At 37.9% G+C, this 21,816-nt stretch overlaps 1 protein-coding gene across 1 annotated transcript in view; it reads right to left on the reverse strand.

The window, feature by feature from the left end:
- The window catches only part of LOC136257739 (phenylalanine--tRNA ligase alpha subunit-like), a 44,247-nt gene that overhangs the window by 17,553 nt on the left and 4,878 nt on the right, over positions 1-21,816 (reverse strand). Inside the window, exons 2-8 of the mRNA XM_066051033.1 lie at positions 12,541-12,681; positions 9,309-9,410; positions 7,849-7,964; positions 6,936-7,028; positions 6,755-6,883; positions 6,317-6,432; positions 6,180-6,264 (exon numbers count right to left, since the gene is read on the reverse strand). Coding sequence (XP_065907105.1) covers positions 6,180-6,264; positions 6,317-6,432; positions 6,755-6,883; positions 6,936-7,028; positions 7,849-7,964; positions 9,309-9,410; positions 12,541-12,681 — 782 coding nt within the window. The remainder of the gene's footprint in view (positions 1-6,179; positions 6,265-6,316; positions 6,433-6,754; positions 6,884-6,935; positions 7,029-7,848; positions 7,965-9,308; positions 9,411-12,540; positions 12,682-21,816) is intronic.

The following is a 21,816-nucleotide window of genomic DNA, read 5'->3' on the forward strand; positions in this document are numbered from 1 at the left end:
AATGTGGAGTGCTGCAGTTGGAGGGAATGTCCACAGCAAAAATAGTCTTGTTTCATCAAGGAAGCACAGAGCTACGGAGGTGCGAAAATTGCGTTTTCTTTCTTCCTGTCAATATACTCACGGGTGTTACGCGCCGGCTTCTTGGGCCGCACGACACACTACCGTGTGTCTTGATTATGCTTGCCACGCCTACCAGGTAAACCGCTTGGGGTAATGCTTTCAAAATCGCTGTACAGATGGAGTTATCATCTTAGAAAGGCTCTTCAATGGTGTAGAAGAATCAGACTTAAAGCCACGGAGTTATAACACGAAATCCAACTTGGTGTAGCAAGTGCGAGATCGAGATACTCTAATAGAGCAGTCATCCTAATAGAGCAGTCACCCTGAACAGAATTCAAGAGATCAGTTAGAAATAAGTAACCTGTATAGAGATCAGCTACAAACAAATCACCCTGTAGAGAGTTCAGCTACAAACAATTCACCCTGTTAAAACATCAGTTAGAAGAAGATTTCTTGTAGAGAGTTCAGATACAAACAAATCACCCTGTTGAAAGATCAGCTAGAAGATGTCACCTTGTAGATACTTCAGTTACAAAGAAACCACCATGTAGAGAATTCAGCTACAAACTAGTGACCCTGTAGATACATCAGCTAGAAGAAGTTACCTTGTAGAGAGTTCAGCTACCAAGAAACCATTCTGTAAAGAGCTCAGCTGCAAACAAATCACCTATACAGAATTCAGCTACAAACAAATCACCCAGTAGAGAGATCAGCTAGAAGAAGTTACCTTGTAGATAGTTCAGCTACAAACAAATCATCCTGTAGAGAGATCAGCTAGAAGAAGTTACCTTGTAGATAGTTCAGCTACAAACAATTCACCCTGTACAGAGCTCAGTTAAAAGAGGTTTCCTTGTAAAAAGTTCAGCTACAAACAAATCACCCTGTAGAGAGATAAGTAAGAAGAAGTTACCTTGTAGATCGTTCTGCTACAAACAATTCACCCTGTAAAGAGATCAGCTAGAAGAAGTTACCTTGTAGAGAGTTCAGCTACAAAGAAATCATCATGTAGAGAATTCAGCCGCAAACAAATCATGTATAGAGAGTTCAGCTACAAACAAATCTCCCTGTAGAGAGATCAGCTAGAAGAAGTTTCCTTGTAGAGAGTTCTGCTACAAACAAATCACCCTGTAGAAAGATTAGCTAGAAGAAATCACCTCGTAGAGAGTTCAGCTTCAAAGAAACAATCATGTGAGAGTTCAGGTACAAACAAATTGTCCTGTAGAGAGATCATGCAGCTAGAAGAAGTTACCTTGTAGAGAGTTCAGCTACAAAGAAACCATCATGTAGATAGTTCAGGTACAAACAAATCACCCTGTAGAAAGATCAGCTATAGAAGAAATCACCTTGTAGAGAGTTCAGCTACAAAGAATCTATCGTGTAGAGAGTTTAACTACAAACAAATCACCCTGTAGAAAGATCAGCTATAGAAGAAATCACCTTGTAGAGAGTTCAGCTACAAAGAAACCATCATGTAGAGAGTTCAGCTACAAACAAATCGGCCTGTAGAGAGATCAGCTAGAAGAAATTACCTTGTAGAGAGTTCAGCTACAAAGAAACAATCATGTAGAGAGTTCAGCTGCAAACAAATCACCTGTAGAGAGTTCAGCTAGAAACAAGTCACCCTGTAGAGAGATCAGCTAGAAACAAGTCACCTTGTAGAGAGTTCAGCTAGAAGAAGTAACATTGTAGAGCTACAAAGAAGCTACCATGTAGAGTTCAGCTGCAAACAAATCACCCTGTAGAGAACTCAGCTACAAACAAATCGCCCTGTAGAAAGATTAGCTAGAAGAAGTTACCTTATAGGGAGTTCAGCTATGAACAGATCACCCTGTAGAGAGTTCAGCTACAAACAAATCACCCTGTAGAGAGTTAAGTTACAAAGAAACCACCATGTAGAGAGTTCAGCTGCAAAAAAAATCAATCACTCTGTAGAGAGTTCAGCTAGAAGAAGTCACCTTGTAGAGAGTTAAGCTGCAAATAAATCACCCTGTAGAGAATTCAGCTACAAACAAATCACCCTGTAGAAAGATCAGCTAGAAGAAGTTACCTTGTAGAGAGTTCAGCTACAAAGAAACCACCATGTAGAGAGTTCAGCTGCAAACAAATCACCTTTAGAGAATTCAGCTAGAAACAAGTCACCCTGTAGAGAGATCAGCTAAAAACAAGTCACCCTGTAGAGAGTTCAGCTAGAAGAAGTCACATTGTAGAGAGTTCAGCAACAAAGAAACTACCACGTAGAGAATCCAGCTGCAAACAAATCATCCTGTAGAGAGTTCAGCTAGAAGAAGTCACCTTTTAGAGAGTTCAGCTACAAAGCAACCACCATGTAAAGAGTTCAGCTGCAAAAAACTCAATCACCTTGTAGAAAGATCGGCTAGAAGAAGTTACCTTGTAGAGAGTTCAGCTACAAAGAAACCACCATGTAGAGAGTTCAGCTGCAAACAAATCACCTGTAGAGAGTTCAGCTAGAAACAAGTCATCCTGTAGAGAGTTCAGCTAGAAGAAGTCCCATTGTAGAGAGTTCAGCTACAATGAAACTCCCATGTAGAGAGTTCAGCTGCAAACAAATCACCCTGTAGAGAACTCAGCTACAAACAAATATGCAGTGAAAAAGATCAACTAGAAGAAGTTACCTTGTAGAGAGTTCAGCTACAACGAAACCACCATGTAGAGAGTTCAGCTACAAACAAATCACCTGTAGAGAGTTCAGCTAGAAACAAGTCACCCTGTAGAGAGATCAGCTAGAAACAAGTCACTTTGTAGAGAGTTCAGCTAGAAGAAGTCACATTGTAGAGAGTTCAGCTACAAAGAAACCACCATTTAGAGAGTTCAGCTGCAAACAAATCACCCAGTAGAAAGTTCAGCTATGAACAGATCACCCTGTTGAGAGTTCAGTTAGAAACAAGGAATCCTGTAGAGAGATCACCTAGAAGTATCGCCTTGTAGAGTTCAGCTACAAACAAATCACCTGTAGAGAGTTCAGCTACAAACAAATCACCCTGTAGAGAGATCAGCTAGAAGAAGTTACCTTGTAGGGATTTCAGCTACAAACAAATCACCCTGTAGAGAGTTCAGCTACAAAGAAACTATTCTGTAAAGAGCTCAGCTGCAAACAAATCACTTGTACAGAATTCAGCTACAAACAAATCGCCCTGTAGAGAGATCAGCTAGAAGAAATTACCTTGTAGATAGTTCAGCTACAAACAAATCACCCTGTAGAAAGATCAGTTAGAAGAAGTTACCTTGGAGAAAGTTCAGCTACAAAGAAACCATTTTGTAAAGAGCTCAGCTGCAAACAAATCACCTGTACAGAATTCAACTACGAACAAATCACCCTGTAGAGATCAGCTATAAGAAGTTACCTTGTAGATAGTTCAGCTACAAACAAATCTCCCTGTAGAGAGATCAGCTAGAAGAAATTACCTTGTAGAGAGTTCAGCTACAAAGAAACCACCATGTAGAGAGTTCAGCTGCAAAGAAATCACCCTGTAGAAAATTCTGCCAGAAACAAATTGCCCTGTAGAAAGATCAGTTAGAAGAAGTTACCTTTTAGAGAGTTCAGCTACAAAGAAACCATTCTGTAAAGAGCTCAGCTGCAAACAAATCACCTATACAAAATTCAGCTACAAACACATCACCCTGTAGAGAGATCAGCTAGAAGAAGTTACCTTGTAGATCGTTCAGCTACAAACAATTCACCCTGTAGAGAGAGCAATTAGAAGAAGTCACCTTGTAGAGTGTTCAGTTACAAAGAAACCACCATGGAGATTTCTGTAATCAATATATGTGACCAGGCCTGCGAAAACAGGGCATGTGGGCACAAACTACACCCCATCACTCTACAGGGGATATCTTAGTACTGGAAAAGTATATTTCCATTCTGTAACTTGCAACATGATGCCAATTAAATGCTTACTACAAGCTGAAACCTGCAATGCCATAGCATAATGGTACAAAAAGTTATGAGTGATGAAAGTGAGAAAAAGTAGGCAAAAATCATGTGCCCACATGCCCTATTATCGCAGGCCCGGTCACATATGTGACCGGATTTGCGAAAAGGGGTCTTCCACACACATCCAATTCCGTAAATGTTGGAGACCATAACTCAGTGTTCAAGTAACATATTAACCTGAACATTTCACCATATATTCAGCTATAGTGGTGCTCACCACTGCCCAAATATCAAGGTAATAGCTCTTTCCAATCTGAAGTTATCAATTGTCAAAGTTGGCAAATTGGACCCATTTTCGCAAATCCGGTCACATATGTATTATACAGTATATATAATTTGTACATTTACTGATAAAATATTTAAAGTACATCTACTTCATCTTTTCTTCTTCCTGTAGTAAAAAAAAAATCATAGGTTAAAAAAGTCCCAAAGCTGGCCATAGGACGGCTTTGGGGTATACAAATACAAAAAGAAATGAAATCTAATCCAAAACAGCCAAGCTGTAAAAAAAGTGTGCGGCCCTCAGAAAGGCTATGGTGAAAAAAGATGTGAAATCCAAGGTGGCGGCCAAGAAATGGCTGTGATGGTAGGTTAGTGGTAAAAATTTTAATAACGACAATTCAGGTGAATTTTTGTGAAGCGGCACAAAAATTCACCTGAATTGTCATTATTAAAATTTTTACCACTAACCTACCATCACAGCCATTTCTTGGCCGCCACCTTGGATTTCACATCTTTTTTCACCATAGCCTTTCTGAGGGCCGCACACTTTTTTTACAGCTTGGCTGTTTTGGATTAGATTATCTTATCAAGGAAAACACAAAATGAGGTGTTTTTAAGAGGAATGCTATGGAAAGAATGAGTTGCTTTCAAACAGTAATAAGTTACTTGGACTGTTCCCAAGTTGGATAGTGATGGCATCATAGATCAGATGGATGGTTGACCTATGCTGAATTTCTCACCTAAGATGTGAGGCATCCTGCTATTTTACCTAGGAAACAAAATTAATTATCATGAAATGGGAAATTACCAAGCTGGCACAAACCATAATTATGCTGTCCTTGCTGTCAACTTGGTTTTGGATTATTTCATCCCATGAATAAATCAAAGAATGAGAAAGAGAGTGCACAATGTGAAAAACAAGAACAGCAAAAGTTACTCAGCCTATCCTTGCACAGAATAACCACCTCATTGAGGGTATTTACAAAAGAAGCAGTCAATTTTGATGAGCCATTTATGATGATACAAGGTAGTGGAAAGTCAAGACAAAAAAGATTCGTGTGCCTGTTTACATACCTAGCATCAAGAGCTACGCAAAAGTATAATAGACTATTTTCAAAGCAATAAAGTGAAGTCAAAAATTATCTGTATTAAACTGATTATGAAGATGGATTTTTAGTTATAGCCATAAATGTATTGCCCCACTACACCCCTTGGGCATGTATTTATTATTTTTATTAAGGCTTTACAGCACAAGTGCTGAAGGTCTGTAGGACACCTGGTCCTACAGGCTGTTTAAAGTTGTTACAGAAAGTGTGTTTGAAAAGGTGGAGAAAGGAGAAAAAATCCATTACTGGACCTAGGTACCCTCAAACCTGCAGCCATCCGATTAATGTCCGAACGCTTACAGGAGTCTGCCAGGCAGTCAGGATGTTTTCTCCTTGTCAATTTCATGTATATGTATCCAAGGAACTCTAGAGAGTGACTTATTATCTCAAAGTACCCCATGTAGAACCAAATGGATATTAGTTTATTTATTGAAGGTCTGTAGGACACCTGGTCCTACAGCCTGTATATATGGGTCTATGGTGGGATTTTGACACACCTGAATGTTAAATACCCCATAGTAGGCAAATCTGAAATCTCCACCATTGCAACACTGGGGATTCATTTCTGTATAGAAAGTATCTGGTAGCTAACAAAACAAACACTTGAGCATGTAACAAGTTCATGTCAATTATCCCACCTATGCCCAAAGGGGTAGTGGGGCAATACATTGTTAGGTACATCATAACTCATACAGTTGTTATGCATTGTTGGGAAAACGTGAAGTGGTAGAAAACTTTTTTTTACTGTCATACAAATTATCTCCATTTTCAATAGCATTGATGTTGTAACACTTGTAAATTTTTCTGTATGTGGTAGTATTCACTGATTGTGCACTCACCCCTCTGAACCAAACCCTCCATACTGGTGTACGGTTTTCACCTTTTCTAAGTATTGCTGAGGAAATTCAAATGATTTTTCTGGATCTGTAGTCATTTAGTGGCATTACTTGAAGCATATGACATGGTTACCCTGTACCTTTTAGGAAGAAGGTGTCATGTGCATCCCTCGCTGGGTGCTGTTGTGGCTGAAATAAAGCATCAAAGTTCCAAAAGGAACTCTCTATGAAATTGTTTGTAGGCATTTCAATAAACCTGTAGAAGATAAGAATACAAGATCTTTAAAGGTACTATAAGCTGTGTATATTCTGTTTGTGCACAGCTTTCTAAAGGAGTCTGTACACACAGAATTAAATCCAACATGTTGATGGCTAAAATTTTAGCAAATTGCAATAGCTTAGTGTAGCTAATAATATTATTTACATTCTAAAATAATAATTGCAACAATTATACATAATAGTGAGCCCATTAATATCACCTCTCCAGAATACTTCTTTGACAATTAATGAGTTACAACCATTTAGCAATAATGCTGTAGGCATGTACTTTACAATATCAGTGGTACAACAAATCATACCCCATCTCAAGGAAAATTTGTCGATACTGAGCTCGAACTTTCATTAATGGATGTAAGTGTCCACATACTGGGGGTATGCCCATGGCATCAAAATTGTATTCTTTAAAAGTGCAATCTTTCCAAGAGTCACTGTAATGGGGTAAGATATTAGTACAACCAACCATAATAATAATTGAGTTACTTGGCAATCATATCAGGAGTAAGATCAGTATCTAGCTTCTCAACTGATGTAGAAAAATTGTCACCCTTGGATACGATGTAACTTTTAGTGATGCTAAAATAGTGATTAGATCAGTTTAAAACATAACAAAATCATTCAGTATACTTTAAATGATACTAATGCAGATGGTCACCATAATTGATATGGATAAATTACTTTCATGCCGATATTTTTGCTTTCTTATAGTGCAATGATGCTATAAGCCAAAGTAAAACTAATGTTTACATGTAGTAGAGATGAATTCAAAACACATGTTGTAAGTAACACAGTAGTTCATAATGCTGCCTTGTATGCCTAATAGACACTCCTTGTGTTGTTTCAACTTAATAGTGATAACAAAGGTAACAATGTGATAACTTGAATCTTATAGCTACATAACTTTAAAATGAAATCAGGTGTTTTCTAATGTTGCTGTACAGGACATTTTGAAAGTTGATGTCAGTCTATAGCTAATTTAGTGGAGTGTGTGAGTTGAATATTGTTGATTGTAGTGGAATAGAGATTTACATTGTTGCTGAAAATCATCAAAATTCAACTGTTAAATGCATCATTGTTACAAGTCACTATGAGAAGTGAGGAAAATAAATTATATAGGCTTGGAAAATACTATTCCACAGAGAAAATGATTTGCAAGTTGGTTTAATGATAAATCTATTGGAAGAAATGTCTAGGTTTACTCAAGCTCTAATTGTACTAATAATTTGATTATGGTACAATATTTATATAGAATCTTAAGTCAATTGACTCAAAATATTGCAGATTAAATTATTTTTATGATATGGTGTAGTTCCACTGTAAGGAATAATTTGGTGGGAATTAAAGGTGTCACTATTATAAATGGTTCCCTTCAACAAACAACAGCCCAACACTGTACATGTTAGTAATCAATTTTCTCCTCTTGTACTCCTTTAGTTCATCCTCTGAGATTCTACCACTACCCTTGGCAACATTACGAAGTTTTTCTTTCACTTCATCAATGATACTGTCCACCTAAGGGGATAATGCAATGAGATGCAATGAATTATTGTATCTATATGTATATGCCATTGCTTAAAGGTAGATTGATCATACAGTAAATCCTTCTTGTATATTATTGTTATTGGATGGTTGCACTTGTGCATGCAATTGTAGCTAGACTGAAGCTACAATTGCCATGTTCTAGACTGGAAACCGTTTTAATAGTCTGAATCTTCCCTTTTATTGGAGAGTAAAATGTTTCATCAAAAACCTTAAATGCTTTTATTACCTTATGAATGCCCAATCCAGTGGTGAATATTAAAAGGGTTTCCAGACAATTGTAGCTTCAGTCTAGCTAGCTACCTATTAAATTTTCATAACAAGTAATTACACTACAGCACTATTTCACTATAAAATATTCTTTCAAGTGATACTGCAGCAAAGAGAGGCAACTGTAGTGCTTAGCCACAATTTTCTTTGTCTGATAAACTGATTTTGGAACTGAATTTTAAAAAAAAACTTAATCAAATAATTTAAGGCTATTTCAAAAGGTGGTTTCTTTGAACCACCTGTGCTATATATTTATGTGAATGCATGTGTATAATATGATCTGATTATGGAAACTCAGTCTTTAGTTTAATACATGATTTATTAGAATTTAATAGCTTACTGTGTTACGGTTAACAGTGATGATTCTAGATCCACAAGCTGCAGGGTGTTTGCAATTTTAAGGCTTTAAAATAACTTAAAATTGATGCTAAAGCATACAAAATGCAAAACTAACAGTTACAATCTATGCAACTTTTCTCCAGGACTTCTACAAATTTATTTGTGACCGAATTTTGGAAAATCACCCATATAGGTGCATTTGACACCTAAAATATTTAATGATCAATCAACAAACTTTATAATGCAAATCTACTTGTTAATGGTTGTAAACCATTCTCAATACCTTAAATTACAAGAAAATTATTGCAATATTTTTAAAACTGTGTCCTTCTCTTATTAGCAACCAACTAAACATGAAACTTCTAATTATTTCACATGCACCCATATGGGTGATTTTCCAAAATTCAGTCACATTTTTCATAGTGGCCAGGCCTTCCCTTAGAATTGTTAAGACAATAGTGCACCTATTGGACTATTCCTCAGAATTTGTTGTAACTCAAAGTACTGACTAATTGCTGTAATAATTGTAAAGCTGATTAATAGCATTGCATATTTTGTTGTGGCCAGAAATGCTGGAGTTGTCAAATGTGACAATTTGCAATATCTGGTCACATAATTATTTGCATCGCTTTGCATCATAGTGTGGAACAGTGTGGTTTTGCATGTTCATCAATGTTACCTAACATGTATTGCTGTTGTTGTGCATACCTTTCTAAACACCCTAGCTCCGCCTTCAGCATTCTTATCCAACATTACCCACCCATTAGACATGGCCTTGCTAAACCCTAGCTTAGCATTATCACCTCTTTCCTGCAATGTACACAACAAAAAAATGATAATTGCATAACCAAGTAATAAGAATAATAATAATAAATAATAAGTGTATATAATAAGTGACTACCAGTGTATATTACATCTTGTGTGTATGTCACTGTGAATTTGATCAATAATAATCATAATAATATACATGATATTTGTAATTAAGGTTATATACTTTACTGCTACATTGCTTTAATTCCAAGCATGTATTGTTGTGCAATTATGTAGGCATAATTTGTGACCGGACCTGTAAAAACAGGGCATGTAGGCACAAACTACATGATATTGCAGTACCGAAACAGAATATTTTCGTTCTGTAACTTGCATCATAAAGCCAATCGAATGCTTACTAAGAGCTGAAAATTGTATTTCCATACTTTAGCATGGTGGTATGAAAAATTAAGAGTGTTGGAAGTTTGAAAACATAAGCAAAAATCATGTGCCCACAATACAGGCCCAGTCACATTTTGAGAATAACATGTATTGTATATGCATGGGAATCATGAGTTTTTAAATTTACTGTTATTATTAACACTTTACAGTGACCAGCACTGAAGGTCTGACAGCAACTTTTGTTGCAGCCTTAGGATTATCTATCCTAATTACAAGGACTTAGACTTCAAGGATTTATAGCTAATAATGTGTAACAGAAAGGGGCCAAAGTAAGGAAAAAATCCTGCCAACCCCAGGATTTGAAATGCAGGTCACCCAATGTATAGTCAGGGCCACACTCAGTCTTCCTCCAGGAGGGATAGATTTTTCTTCCTTAAACCTAAAGTATTTATTGTTATCAACACTTTACAGTGACCAGCACTGAAGGTCTGATGGCAACTTGTGCTGAAGCCTAACCCAATTACAAGTGGGTAATACTGAGAAGTATTGTGAGGCTTTAACTGTATGACAATTTGAACTCCATTTTAAACACTGCAGTCAGTAATTGTAATACAACAGTCACAAAATTATACTGTTGTAATAAAAGCAGTCACTTCAAGTAATTGACAAGAAGAAAACATCCTGACTGCCTGGCAGACTCCTGTAAGTATTTGAGCGCTAATCAGATGGCTGCAGGTTCGAGGCTGCCTAGGTCCAGTCTTGGTTTTTATCTCCTTTCACCACCTTTTCAAACACACTTTCTGTAACAAGTTTAAACAGGCTGTAGGACCAGGTGTCCTACAGACCTTCAGCACTTGTGCTGTAAAGCTTTAATAAATAAAATAATAAAAGGTGATATACAGTAGCAACCATCTAAAAGAATAGCAGACTATTTGAAGCTGAAACATCAATGTAAATGTTCTAATAACACAGCAATTAACTCACATCATTTCGTCCACTGTAGTGGTAATAACTTTCTTAAAAAGAATAAAGGTGATTTTAGTACCATGAACTCAAAAGTGTAATGCTCAATTGTTTTATCATAACAGCTCTTGCCAAGTACAAGCGTTGAAACCTAAAGTTTGATTTAAGTGGTCTATTCATGATCATCTAATTTTTGGCCTAATACTACAGAAACTTATTGCTATCAGGCAAACACAACAAAATGTTTGGGTATCTGGTGTAAAAGCCTATGCATACCACTAGTACTCCTATCATGCAGTTATAGTATGGTGTAGCTATGTACAGTACAGTGTAGTACAGAATAATTAATACAGTATGTAGCTATTATTAGAGAGCTCAAAAAGAGTTTGTTGAGTCAATTTGCATTGCAGCTGCTAGCCACTGAGGCGCACTACAGCATGCACATATTTGAGCTACACCTGTATATATGCAATGATTGACTGCATATATGTGACTGGATTCGCGAAAAGGGGTCTTACACACACATCCAGTTTATGACTTTGACAATTCATAACGTCAGATTGGAAAAGGTTATTACTTTGAAATTTGGACAGTAGTGAGCACACACATTGGTTAAGTGATGGAGAAAATTTCAGGCTTGTATCTTTCTTGCACACAAAGCTATATTCTTCCAAGTTAGAATTGGATGTGTGTGGAAGACCCCTTTTTGCAAATCTGGTCACATATACAGGTGTAATGCATACAGGTATAGTATAGGTGTAACGCCACCAGATTGTTGCCGCCTGATTGTTGTGATGCAAAAATGACTAAGGAAAATGATCCAGGTTTATTGTATTACTGTTCTCCCAGCTTTTTTTCAAGTCTAGTTTTTGACAGAAGGTTGATTGATATCATTATTACTGGGTAGATGGCATGCCAATATTCCCAGGTGGCAAGTAATACCCCAAGGAAAATTAAACACATGCATGATTCCTGTACAACTTATTATAAACTATAAGTCTAGTAGTTGATTACATAGTAAATATGATAATACTGTCCAACACAGCAAAATGTACTTTGAATCAGAAACCTATGCATTCCATTAGTACTCCTATCATGCAGTTATAAATGCACACATAATTATTACTGACTCTTGAACTCTAGCTAGACTATAGTAGCATGCAAATAAAAGTTTCATTCTGCACTAGGCCATGATTAGTATCAATTATTTATTTTCTATCCCTATAAGGGCAAAACACATAGGTTGAATAAACTAGTAATATCATGACAGTGCACTATTATAACCATTGTAGATATCCATTCATAGCATTCCACTTTATATATCTATCATTGTCTGTGGAAAGAGAAGTTCTATCATTGTAAAAATGCCTTCTCTAACCAAAATTAGAAGCATGAGTAATTTTAACCAGTTAAATGTGGACTTGAAAATAGACATAGGTGGTGACAGAAACCAATCAAAAAGTGACCAAATTTGTGAAAAGGTACCTTTTCACAAATTTTACATGCCAGCAAACATAATGCTATGACAGTTGACTTCTTGCACTGATTATTAAGTTGTTCTGTATATCAAACTGTAGCCAGATACTGTAGCTTTTGTCATGGAAATCATAATTTATATTAGAAAGTTATGAAGCTTCAAAGTTAAAATTATGGGTCGAATTTTGTGTGTGAAAAGGTAGCTTTTCACAAATCCAGTCTTCCATACTGATTCTAACTGTTTACCACACTTGAAAGGACTGGCTAGCCTAGTAGCAACAGGTAACAGAAAATCATATTATAAATAGATTACTTTATGCTGAATGCAAATATAATAACACAACCATACCATTATATCAACTAGCAAAGTACCAGCTGTAGGATCCACACTTGCATACACTACAGCCTCATGGCTGCCATGTTCCAGCACTTCCTTTCCTTCATCTGTGAGTGACCATGTATTGAAGGAACGTTGTTCACATGTTACCAACTAAAACAAATCACGATGATAATAGGAATAATGCAGTACGATAGTACTGTATAGTAGGGACCACAAAGGAGTAGGTGTGGCCCACGAAATATTATCACTCAAAAAAACAGCCTCAATTCCCCTGACCACAATGAGGCATTATTGGTTAGGTAAGACTAAGCCCAAACAAGCTTTTAGATCGACCCTAAACACTTTCAACAAGTTGCTACAGAATTTTAAAATAATTTATTTAACGGAATTTTTTACTGACTGACTAAGTAAGTAACTGACTGACTGATGCCTTCAGACAAGCGTAACTGGATAACGGCTAAGGCTACTGGCTTGATTTTATCATTGTTAAACGTCGCTTCTGACCGATAAGTGCCTTTTGGCATACCGCAGTATGTACAATGCATTCTTCATGGACTCACCAGTGTCCTTCTTTGTCTCCCATTCGTATTTGCTGACAGCAAAAAGTGTCGATAGCACGTGATGGCTTCCCTTCGTAACGAAAATCGTCCGTATTTTTCATGGTAGCTATTTTGCTAGCAGAGGTACTTTTCAAACAGTTCTTGATTCGTACTGCTGTGTAAACGGGTTGAACATAGCCGACAAAGAAGCTTAATAGATACTTCACTTTTCAGACGATAATTGATATAACTAGGGCGCGCGGCACCATATGCGTGGATTGCAGAGGTGCTTTCAAACAATTCTTGATACGAAATGCTGCGTAACGGGTTGAACATAGCTGACAGCAAAACAGGATGGATTTTCAGACAATGATTGGGGCGCGCGGCACCGTTTCAGATGCGGTATGCGTGGGTTCACCAGTCATAATAATTCTTTACAAAATGTTAACAAACAAGTAGAGTCAACTATCAATTATCGGGTACTATTGTTTTCGCACAATTGTCACTCACTTCATAGAAATTCAACAGCTTAGGTTATTATACCACAAAGTAGCCTACACTAAGTAGCAATTATTCTCCAATAATCAGGCATGTAGGGTTAATATCGCGAGAGCTGCAGCTAATAGTATGCAAGTCCGACAAATTCCAGGTTCGAACAAAACCATCCATTACGAATATTGCGTTTTACTACCAGAAAACAATTCCCAATTTTTTTCAAATTTATGTATAATATACCTGTGTTCATTAGTTACCAATAACCAGGAAATGGTTTCGATATCTTTAGCATAGAGGGAGTACGGGCCTTAAGATATTTGGATGTATTTTCGAACGCCATTTATTATTCTTTAGCCATGCCCACCAGTAAATTTATGCTTCTGCAAGAAATGCATCAGTGATAAAGTACAGAAACCGGTAAATAAACACCGTGCATGTATAGAACTGTACTGTGAAGTTGATATCAAGGATATTTTCGTTGTTACACTGCATTTTTAGCTCCTACATGAAGGAGATGAAAAAGTGAAAAAATGAAGTAAGGAGAAACAACCTCCTGACCATCCCTATATGTTAGTCTAGGTGGCCCACCACAAATACAACCATAAAATTTAAAGGGCGTTGCTTTATCTATCTTATATGGGCGCATAAATACGCACGATATTGTCGAAATTTCGCCACTTTAGGCATCCATATAAGGTAGATAAAGCAACGCCCTTTAAATTTTATCGTTGTATTTGTGGTGGGCTACCTAGACTAACAAATAGGGATGGTTAGGAGGTTGCTTCTCCTTACTTCATTTTTCACTTTTTTCATCTCCTGTAGGAGCTAAAAATGCAGTGTAACAACGAAAATACCCTTGATATCAACTTCACAGTACAGTTCTACATGCACGGTGTTTATTTACCGATTTCTGTACTTTAGCACTGGTGCATTTCTTGCAGAAGCATAAAATCTACTGGTGGGCATGGCTAAATAAAATAAATGGCGTTCGAAAATACTGCCAAATATCGTAAGGCCCGTACTCCCTCTATGCTAAAGATATCGAAACTATTTCCTGGTCATTGGTAACTAACAAATTTATGTATAATGGTTAATATACATAAATTAGAAAAAAATTGGGCATTGTTTTCTGGTAGTAAAACGCAATGTTCGTAAATGGATGGTTTTGTTCGAACCTGACCTTGAATACTATTAGCTGCAGCTCTTAAGCTATTAATTCTACATACCTGATTATTGGAGAATAATTGCTGCTTACTTTGTGGTATAATAATCTAAGCTGTTGGATTTCCATGAAGTGAGTGGCAGCTGTTCGAAAACCTAGTGCCCTATAATGGGGCTTATCCAAAACTACGCGAAACCGTACAAGTGCGTATACTATCCGCTATACTTTCGCTACATTTCCGCGTCACATCCGTGATATTTTAACTGGGGTGTAGTTTGTACAGGAGCCTATGGGAGAATGGTGAGTTAAGCATCTCTAGCTTTATCAGGCACAAGTACGTTGTTTCGTGGTTTAAAATACGGCGCTCTAAGATGGTGAAACCCAGGAATGATGCCTCAAAGCAGGTTTATTTCGCTGCATGCGCTAATTAGAAACTTTTATAGATTCGTTTAATGAAGTGTAACTGTAGAGTAAAGTATCAATTATCGGACAATATGATGTTCGGACAGCTGCCATTCACTTCCTGGGAATCCAGCAGCTTTGGTTATTGTACCAAAAGGTAGGCTACAATAAACAATAATTATCCTCCAATAATCAGCTTTGCACGATTAAAAGTTTAAGAGTTACAGCCAATAGTATGCTTAGTCCGATAAAATCTATGCTCGGATAAAACTATCAGTTGTCAGACTTTGATTTTTACTACCAGTAAACAATGTCCAATTTATTTCAAATTTGTATGCAATATACCTGTACTCATTAGCTATTAATGACCAAAAAATGGTTTCGTTATCTTTAGCATAGAGGGAGTACGAGCCCCCCAATTTTTAGTGGTATTGTCGGACGCCCTCCGCTTTAATTTAGCCATGCCCACCAACAGAGTTCATGCTTTTTGCAACAAATGCACCAGTACTAAACCACAGAAGAAGGTAACTAAATATCTTTCAAGAGTAGAGATGTGTTTTAAAGTTGATATTCAGGATATTTCTATTGGAACGCAGTATTTTTGGCTCCTAAATTAAGGAGATGCACGTTAGGTGGAAAAATGAAATTACGAGGCACAACTTTCTGACCAACCACATTTGTTAGTCTTGGTGCCTCAGTCGCGAATACCACCTAGAAATGAAAAGATATTCCATTTTCTACCTTCTATGGATGCACAAAGCAACATTTTCGTCCTTTTTGTTTCACCCATATAAGATAGAGAAAGAAAAGCCTTTCAATTTTCGTGACAGTATTTGTGATAGGACACCAAGACTAGCATATGTAGGTGGTCAGAAGGTGGTTTTGCATAACTTCATTTTTCCACCTTGCGCGCATCTCCTTCATTTAGGAGTCAAAAATACTGCGTTCCAATGGAAATATCCTGAATATCAACTTTAAAGCACACCTCTACTCTTGAGAGATATTTATTTATCTTTTTCTGTGGTTTAGCAATGGTGCATTTGTTACAAAAGCATGCAAACTCTGTTGGTGGGCATGATTAAATTAAAGCGGAGGGAGTCCGACAATACCGCTAAAAATTGGGGGCTCGTACTCCCTCTATGCTAAAGATAACGAAACCATTTTTTGGCCATTAATAGCTAATGAGTACAGGTATATTGTATACAAATTTGAAATAAATTGGACATTGTTTACTGGTAGTAAAAATCAAAGTCCGACAACTGATAGTTTTATCCGAGCATAGATTTTATCGGACTAAGCATACTATTGGCTGTAACTCTTAAGCTTTTAATCACACAAAGCTGATTGTTGGAGGATAATTATTGCTTATTGTAGCCTACCTTTTGGTACAATAACCTAAGCTGCAGGATTTCCAGGAAGTGGGTGGCAGCTGTCCGAACATCATATTGTCCGATAATTGATACTTTACTCTACTATGTTTGCATGTAACTAGAGTAAATTATCTATTCTCGGACACCATGTATACTCGGACACTCGTTCTCGTAAACTGCTGGACAGAATCCTACGAAAATTGGTGTGGAGATACCTAGCATATAGCCTAACTATGCCTCCAAGTTTGAGCCAAAACGCTTGTTTAATTGTTGTGCTAGACCACATCAAAGTCGTTGCTCGAAATCATATATTCTCGGACAAAATTCAAATATTGTCGGACACCGGTAAGTAATCCTACATCAAATACTTTAAAGACTTACCACCAACACCATCTGTTAAGGCTATTCATTAGCTATCAGCAGAGCCATAGTTTATTTCTTTCTATCTCATTTGCAGGAAGCTGTGATCGGAAATATGCGAGCATGTCACCACCTCTATTCTCGGACACGAGCTATCAGCTGGTTCTCGTACACGGTTATACCAAACCGTATGACAATTATTGTAGACATACTTTATACATAGCCTATCTGAACCTCCAAGTCTGAGCTAAAAAGCTTTTATGGTTAGCTACCTAGAGCGGAATAAGGTTTCCACGAGAAAATTAGTATTCTTATTTTTATTTTATTTATTTATTTTATTTATTAATGCTTTATAGTACACACATACAATCATAAGCTTAGGTACACACACAGATACAAGAATTGACAATACACATGGTGTACTAAAGGTCTGTAGGCTTGTTCCTACAGCCAAAAGTAGTAATTATAAAATAATAATAAAAGAACACATGATAAATTGTCTAAGACAGTGTGTAGTTTTCTCGGATAATAGCCAATGCTTCCTACCCCAAATAATTTAGCCACTTCCTACCACTACCATCTGATAGAACTGTCCATTGGCTATCAGCAGAGCCACAGTTTATTTCTTTCCATCACCGTTATGGATAGTTATGATCGGAAATATGCGAGTATGTAATTACATCTATTTTCTCGGACACAATGTTTTTGTGCTGTCTGATTGAATCTTGGTTCTAGCTATTTTTGGTGGTACAAAAAGGTAGTTCACTGGCATTACATGCTATTTAAAGTAGTTCAAGTCAGTGAAAAATAAAAAAAGTTCCACAGAAATAGCTGGAGCCAAGATTCAATCAGACAGCACAGAAACAATGTGTCCGAGAATAGATTTAATTACATACTCGCATATTTCCGATCATAACTATCCATAACTGTGATGGAAAGAAATAAACTGTGGCTCTGCTGATAGCCAATGAACAGCTCTATCAGATGGTGGTGGTAGGAAGTGGCTAAATTATTTGGGGTAGGAAGCATTGGCTATTATCCGAGAAAAATAAGAATACTAATTGTCTCGTGGAAACCTTAATCCGCTCTAGTTAGCTAACCATAAAAGCTTTTTAGCTCAAACTTGGAGGTTCAGATAGGCTATGTATAACGTGTGTCCACAATAATTGTCATACGGTTTGGTATAACCGTGTACGAGAACCAGCTGATAGCTCGTGTCCGAGAATAGAGGTGGTGACATGCTCGCATATTTCCGATCACAGCTTCCTGCAAATGAGATAGAAAGAAATAAACTATGGCTCTGCTGATAGCTAATGAATAGACCTAACAGATGGTGTTGGTGATGTAGGATTACTGACCGGTGTCCGACAATACTTGAATTTTGTCCGAGAATATATGGTTTCGAGCAACGACTTTGATGTGGTCCAGCACAACAATCAAACAAGCGTTTTGGCTCAAACTTTGAGGTATAGTTAGGCTATATGCAAGGTATCTCCACACCAATTTTCGTAGCATTCTGTCCAGCAGTTTACGAGAACGAGTGTCCGAGTATACATGGTGTCGGAGCATAGATAATTTACTCTAGCAATATAAAAAGCAGTAGGCTAATTGAAACAATGATGAACGCTAGATTAACGCGATAACATCTTCTTTGTTCCGACTCTAATCAGCGAACATTATCACAAAGCCTACTTCTAAACGTTTTGCTATCTTAAAACGCCTTCTTTTTAATGACAAAACAACATACTATTGTCTTATAAAGCTAAAGTTACTCTTATACGCTAAACTCCCCATTCTCCCATGGGCTCCTGTACAAACTACACCCCAGTTAAAATATCACGGACGCAACGTGAAAATGCAGTGGAAGTATAGCGTTCATAAAACGGATAGTATATGGCACTTGTAAGGTTTCGCGTAGTTTTGGATAAGGCCCATTGGTAGTTGACTCTACACAGAAAAATCTTGGAATCTTTAACTAGAGTAGGGACCAAAGCATATTGATAAAAAGTACTGAAACAAGCTGGATTAGTGCACAATATTAAATCACAATAAAACAATAAGTAGTGTTATATCCCTATTGTGCTCAAGATACCATAATCGAAATGCACAGTAGGGATATAACACTTCTTATTGTTACACTGTGATTTAATATCATGCTCTAATCCAGCTTGTTTCAGTACTTTCTATCGACGTGTTATGATCCCTACTCTAGTTGAAATTTACAATTTTTTCTGTGTGCTTGTATAATTATAGTTAGCTACTGTTAATCGTAGTGAAAATACTCTTAGTGCAAATATAACTTCATGGTATCATACTAATGGTTACGTGCTCTCGATTTAGTCTAAATGCTATGTTAATTCCAAAATTCTTGCAAGCTTTGGGTCTCATTTTTTACTTAGGCACGCCCTGACCTGCGAAGGGATGTTTCGAAAACAGGAGCACAAAACAATGTATCTGGGCGAATCCACTGCACTTTGGCCAAGAATCAAGAGTAAAACATTTGGAAGTTAGGTATTGAAAGCTTCATGAACCTGAAACCTCTCTCTAAAATTTCTAGATCAACCACTGCTCAGCCTTGTGTTCAGAGTTGATCCACCGTCAGAATGGCGTAATTAGCCGTCTTTCTTCTCTCAAAGAACAGTCGTCCCAGTGTATCAGTGGTGTCCAGAGAGGCCAAGTTGAGTCTCCTGTCTTGCATCAGCACATCTAAAGACCCTCAGCTCCAGCAGTTGGAGCTGCAGTTTCATCTGGGTGATGCTTATTTACAGACCCAAGCATTTGGTTATCAACTTTTATCCAAGGCACATTTGCAGTTGTCATCTTTTCCAATGGCTCGTCCTTTGTACCTGCTTTCAAAGAAACTGCTAGCTGCTGATGAATGCTCTAGATATGATGATCATTTGGATACTCTGTCTGTTCAGTGTAAGCTTAAAGACTCTGTGTGTTTGGAATCTAGCTGTAAAACTTGAAACAGACTTTTGTTGGGGGTGTCATCCTGGCCACCTTTCCTTTATCCTGCGAACTGCTTCTGATATCCTTCCCACACCAGTAAATCTTCAGCGATGGCATATTCAGTGTGATGTGAAGTGCTCTCTCTGAGGCACTACACGTCCTACCACTGCCCACGTTTTAGGGGGTTTGCCCTGTTGCTTTATCATAAGGTCGTTTTACTTACAGGCATGATCAAGTTTTGCATTGCATAGTTTCCAATCCCTCTCTGGTCTTTTGGCGGAGTCACAGGCCATTCATATTTATGCTGACTTACCAGGAATGTATGCTAGTGTGTCTCCTCAGGCAACCATTCCTCCATCACTTATCATAACTCCTTATCATCCTGATATAGTGGTTCACAATAAATCAACAAAATTAATGCAGTTGTGCTGTTACAGCTGACGTGTCATTTGGGAATCTGCAAGAGACCGAAAGCAAATCAAGGAACAGTATGGTTTATCCAGAGCACTTTTGCGGGGCTTTGTTGATTTAGTCTTATTTCAAAAATCAGCCTTGTGTCCGGAGGTGGTCCATCATCAGAATGACCTCTTTCGCCATCTTTCTGCCCTTAGAGAACAGTCTTTGTCTGCCCAGCTGCAATCAACCATCTCTAATTGTCCCCCACCTTTGCGCTAGGCTATTGAGTGCTGCATGGAGAGGGGGGCCTCTTCTTGGCTATCTGCACTTCCATTGGAGCACTATGGTTTCGCCCTTCATAAAGGTGAATTCATTGATGCCGTCTGTTTACGTTATGGCTTTACACCATCATTGTTACCATCGCACTGTGTGTGTGTGGTAAGGATTTTACCTTGACTCACGCCCTTAGCTTCCCACATGGTGCCTTTCCAATTATCCGGCATAATGAAGTACGAGATTTGACTGCTAGTTTGATGACAGAAGTGTGCCATGATGTCCAGGTGGAGCCTCAATTACATGCCCTGTCTGGTGAGGTTATGCATCACCGTTCAGCTGTGCTTGAAGATAATGCAAGAGTGGATATTAGAGCATCTGGTTTTTGGAGGTGCTTACATCATCGCATCTTTTTGATGTTCGCGTTTTACATTCTTTTGCAGCCTCCAATCGGTCTACCACATTGGCTGCCACTTTTCGTAGGCATGAGGCTGAGAAGCGTCGTGCTTATGAGGAGCGTATACGCGAAGTAGAGCTTGGCAGATTTACCCCATTAGTTTTTTCCTCTTCCGGTGGAATGGGGAAAGCAGCCACTACCACCTACAAGCAATTGGCTCAATTACTCAGTGAGATGTGGAGTTCCCCATATTCAGTGATGATGGGCTGGCTCCGTTGCAGTTTGGGGTTCTCCTTGCTTCGCTCCTCCATCATGCACATCCGTGGTTCTCGATCACGCTCTAAGCGTCCTGGTGTGTCCCCGGCAGTAGATCTCGCCGTTGCAGAGAGGTATCTACCAGTTCACTAACATTCCCTGGGCTTCTGTAGGTTCTTTTAGGTGTCTTTTCTGTAGGTAAATTCTTTCTTTATCCCTTTTTATGTTGTTCTTCTAGCTTGTTTTCCATAGAGATGTGTGGGTGGAAGGAAGTGCCATTAGGGCCGGAGTAAAAATAATATATATATAAAAAGCAAACCAAGGAAGATTACTTACAGATTTTATAGGAACTGGATAGATTGGGAACTCCTTGTTACTACAATACCATCGAAATTAGTGTTCGAACGTGTCATGATATCCAGGTGGAGCCTCACTTACATACCTTAGTAGTAGAGCGGAAAAGCGAAAAAATTGTTCACTTATTGATAAAAGCACCAAACTTGGTACAACATCTCCTTAATTTATACGAAGTTTGCTATTGTTTCGGCAGCCGGAAATATTTTGTTAGGGCTATTATTCCGGAAGTGCATTAGATATCTCTCACTATTAGTTGTATGCTATGCCACCGAGTATTTAACTTTAGGGCACGCGTCCCCAAACATCCAACTTGAGAGGACGCGTCTA

Source organism: Dysidea avara, chromosome 1, assembly GCF_963678975.1.
Source record: "Dysidea avara chromosome 1, odDysAvar1.4, whole genome shotgun sequence".
In the NCBI taxonomy this organism is placed as follows: Eukaryota; Metazoa; Porifera; class Demospongiae; order Dictyoceratida; family Dysideidae; genus Dysidea; species Dysidea avara.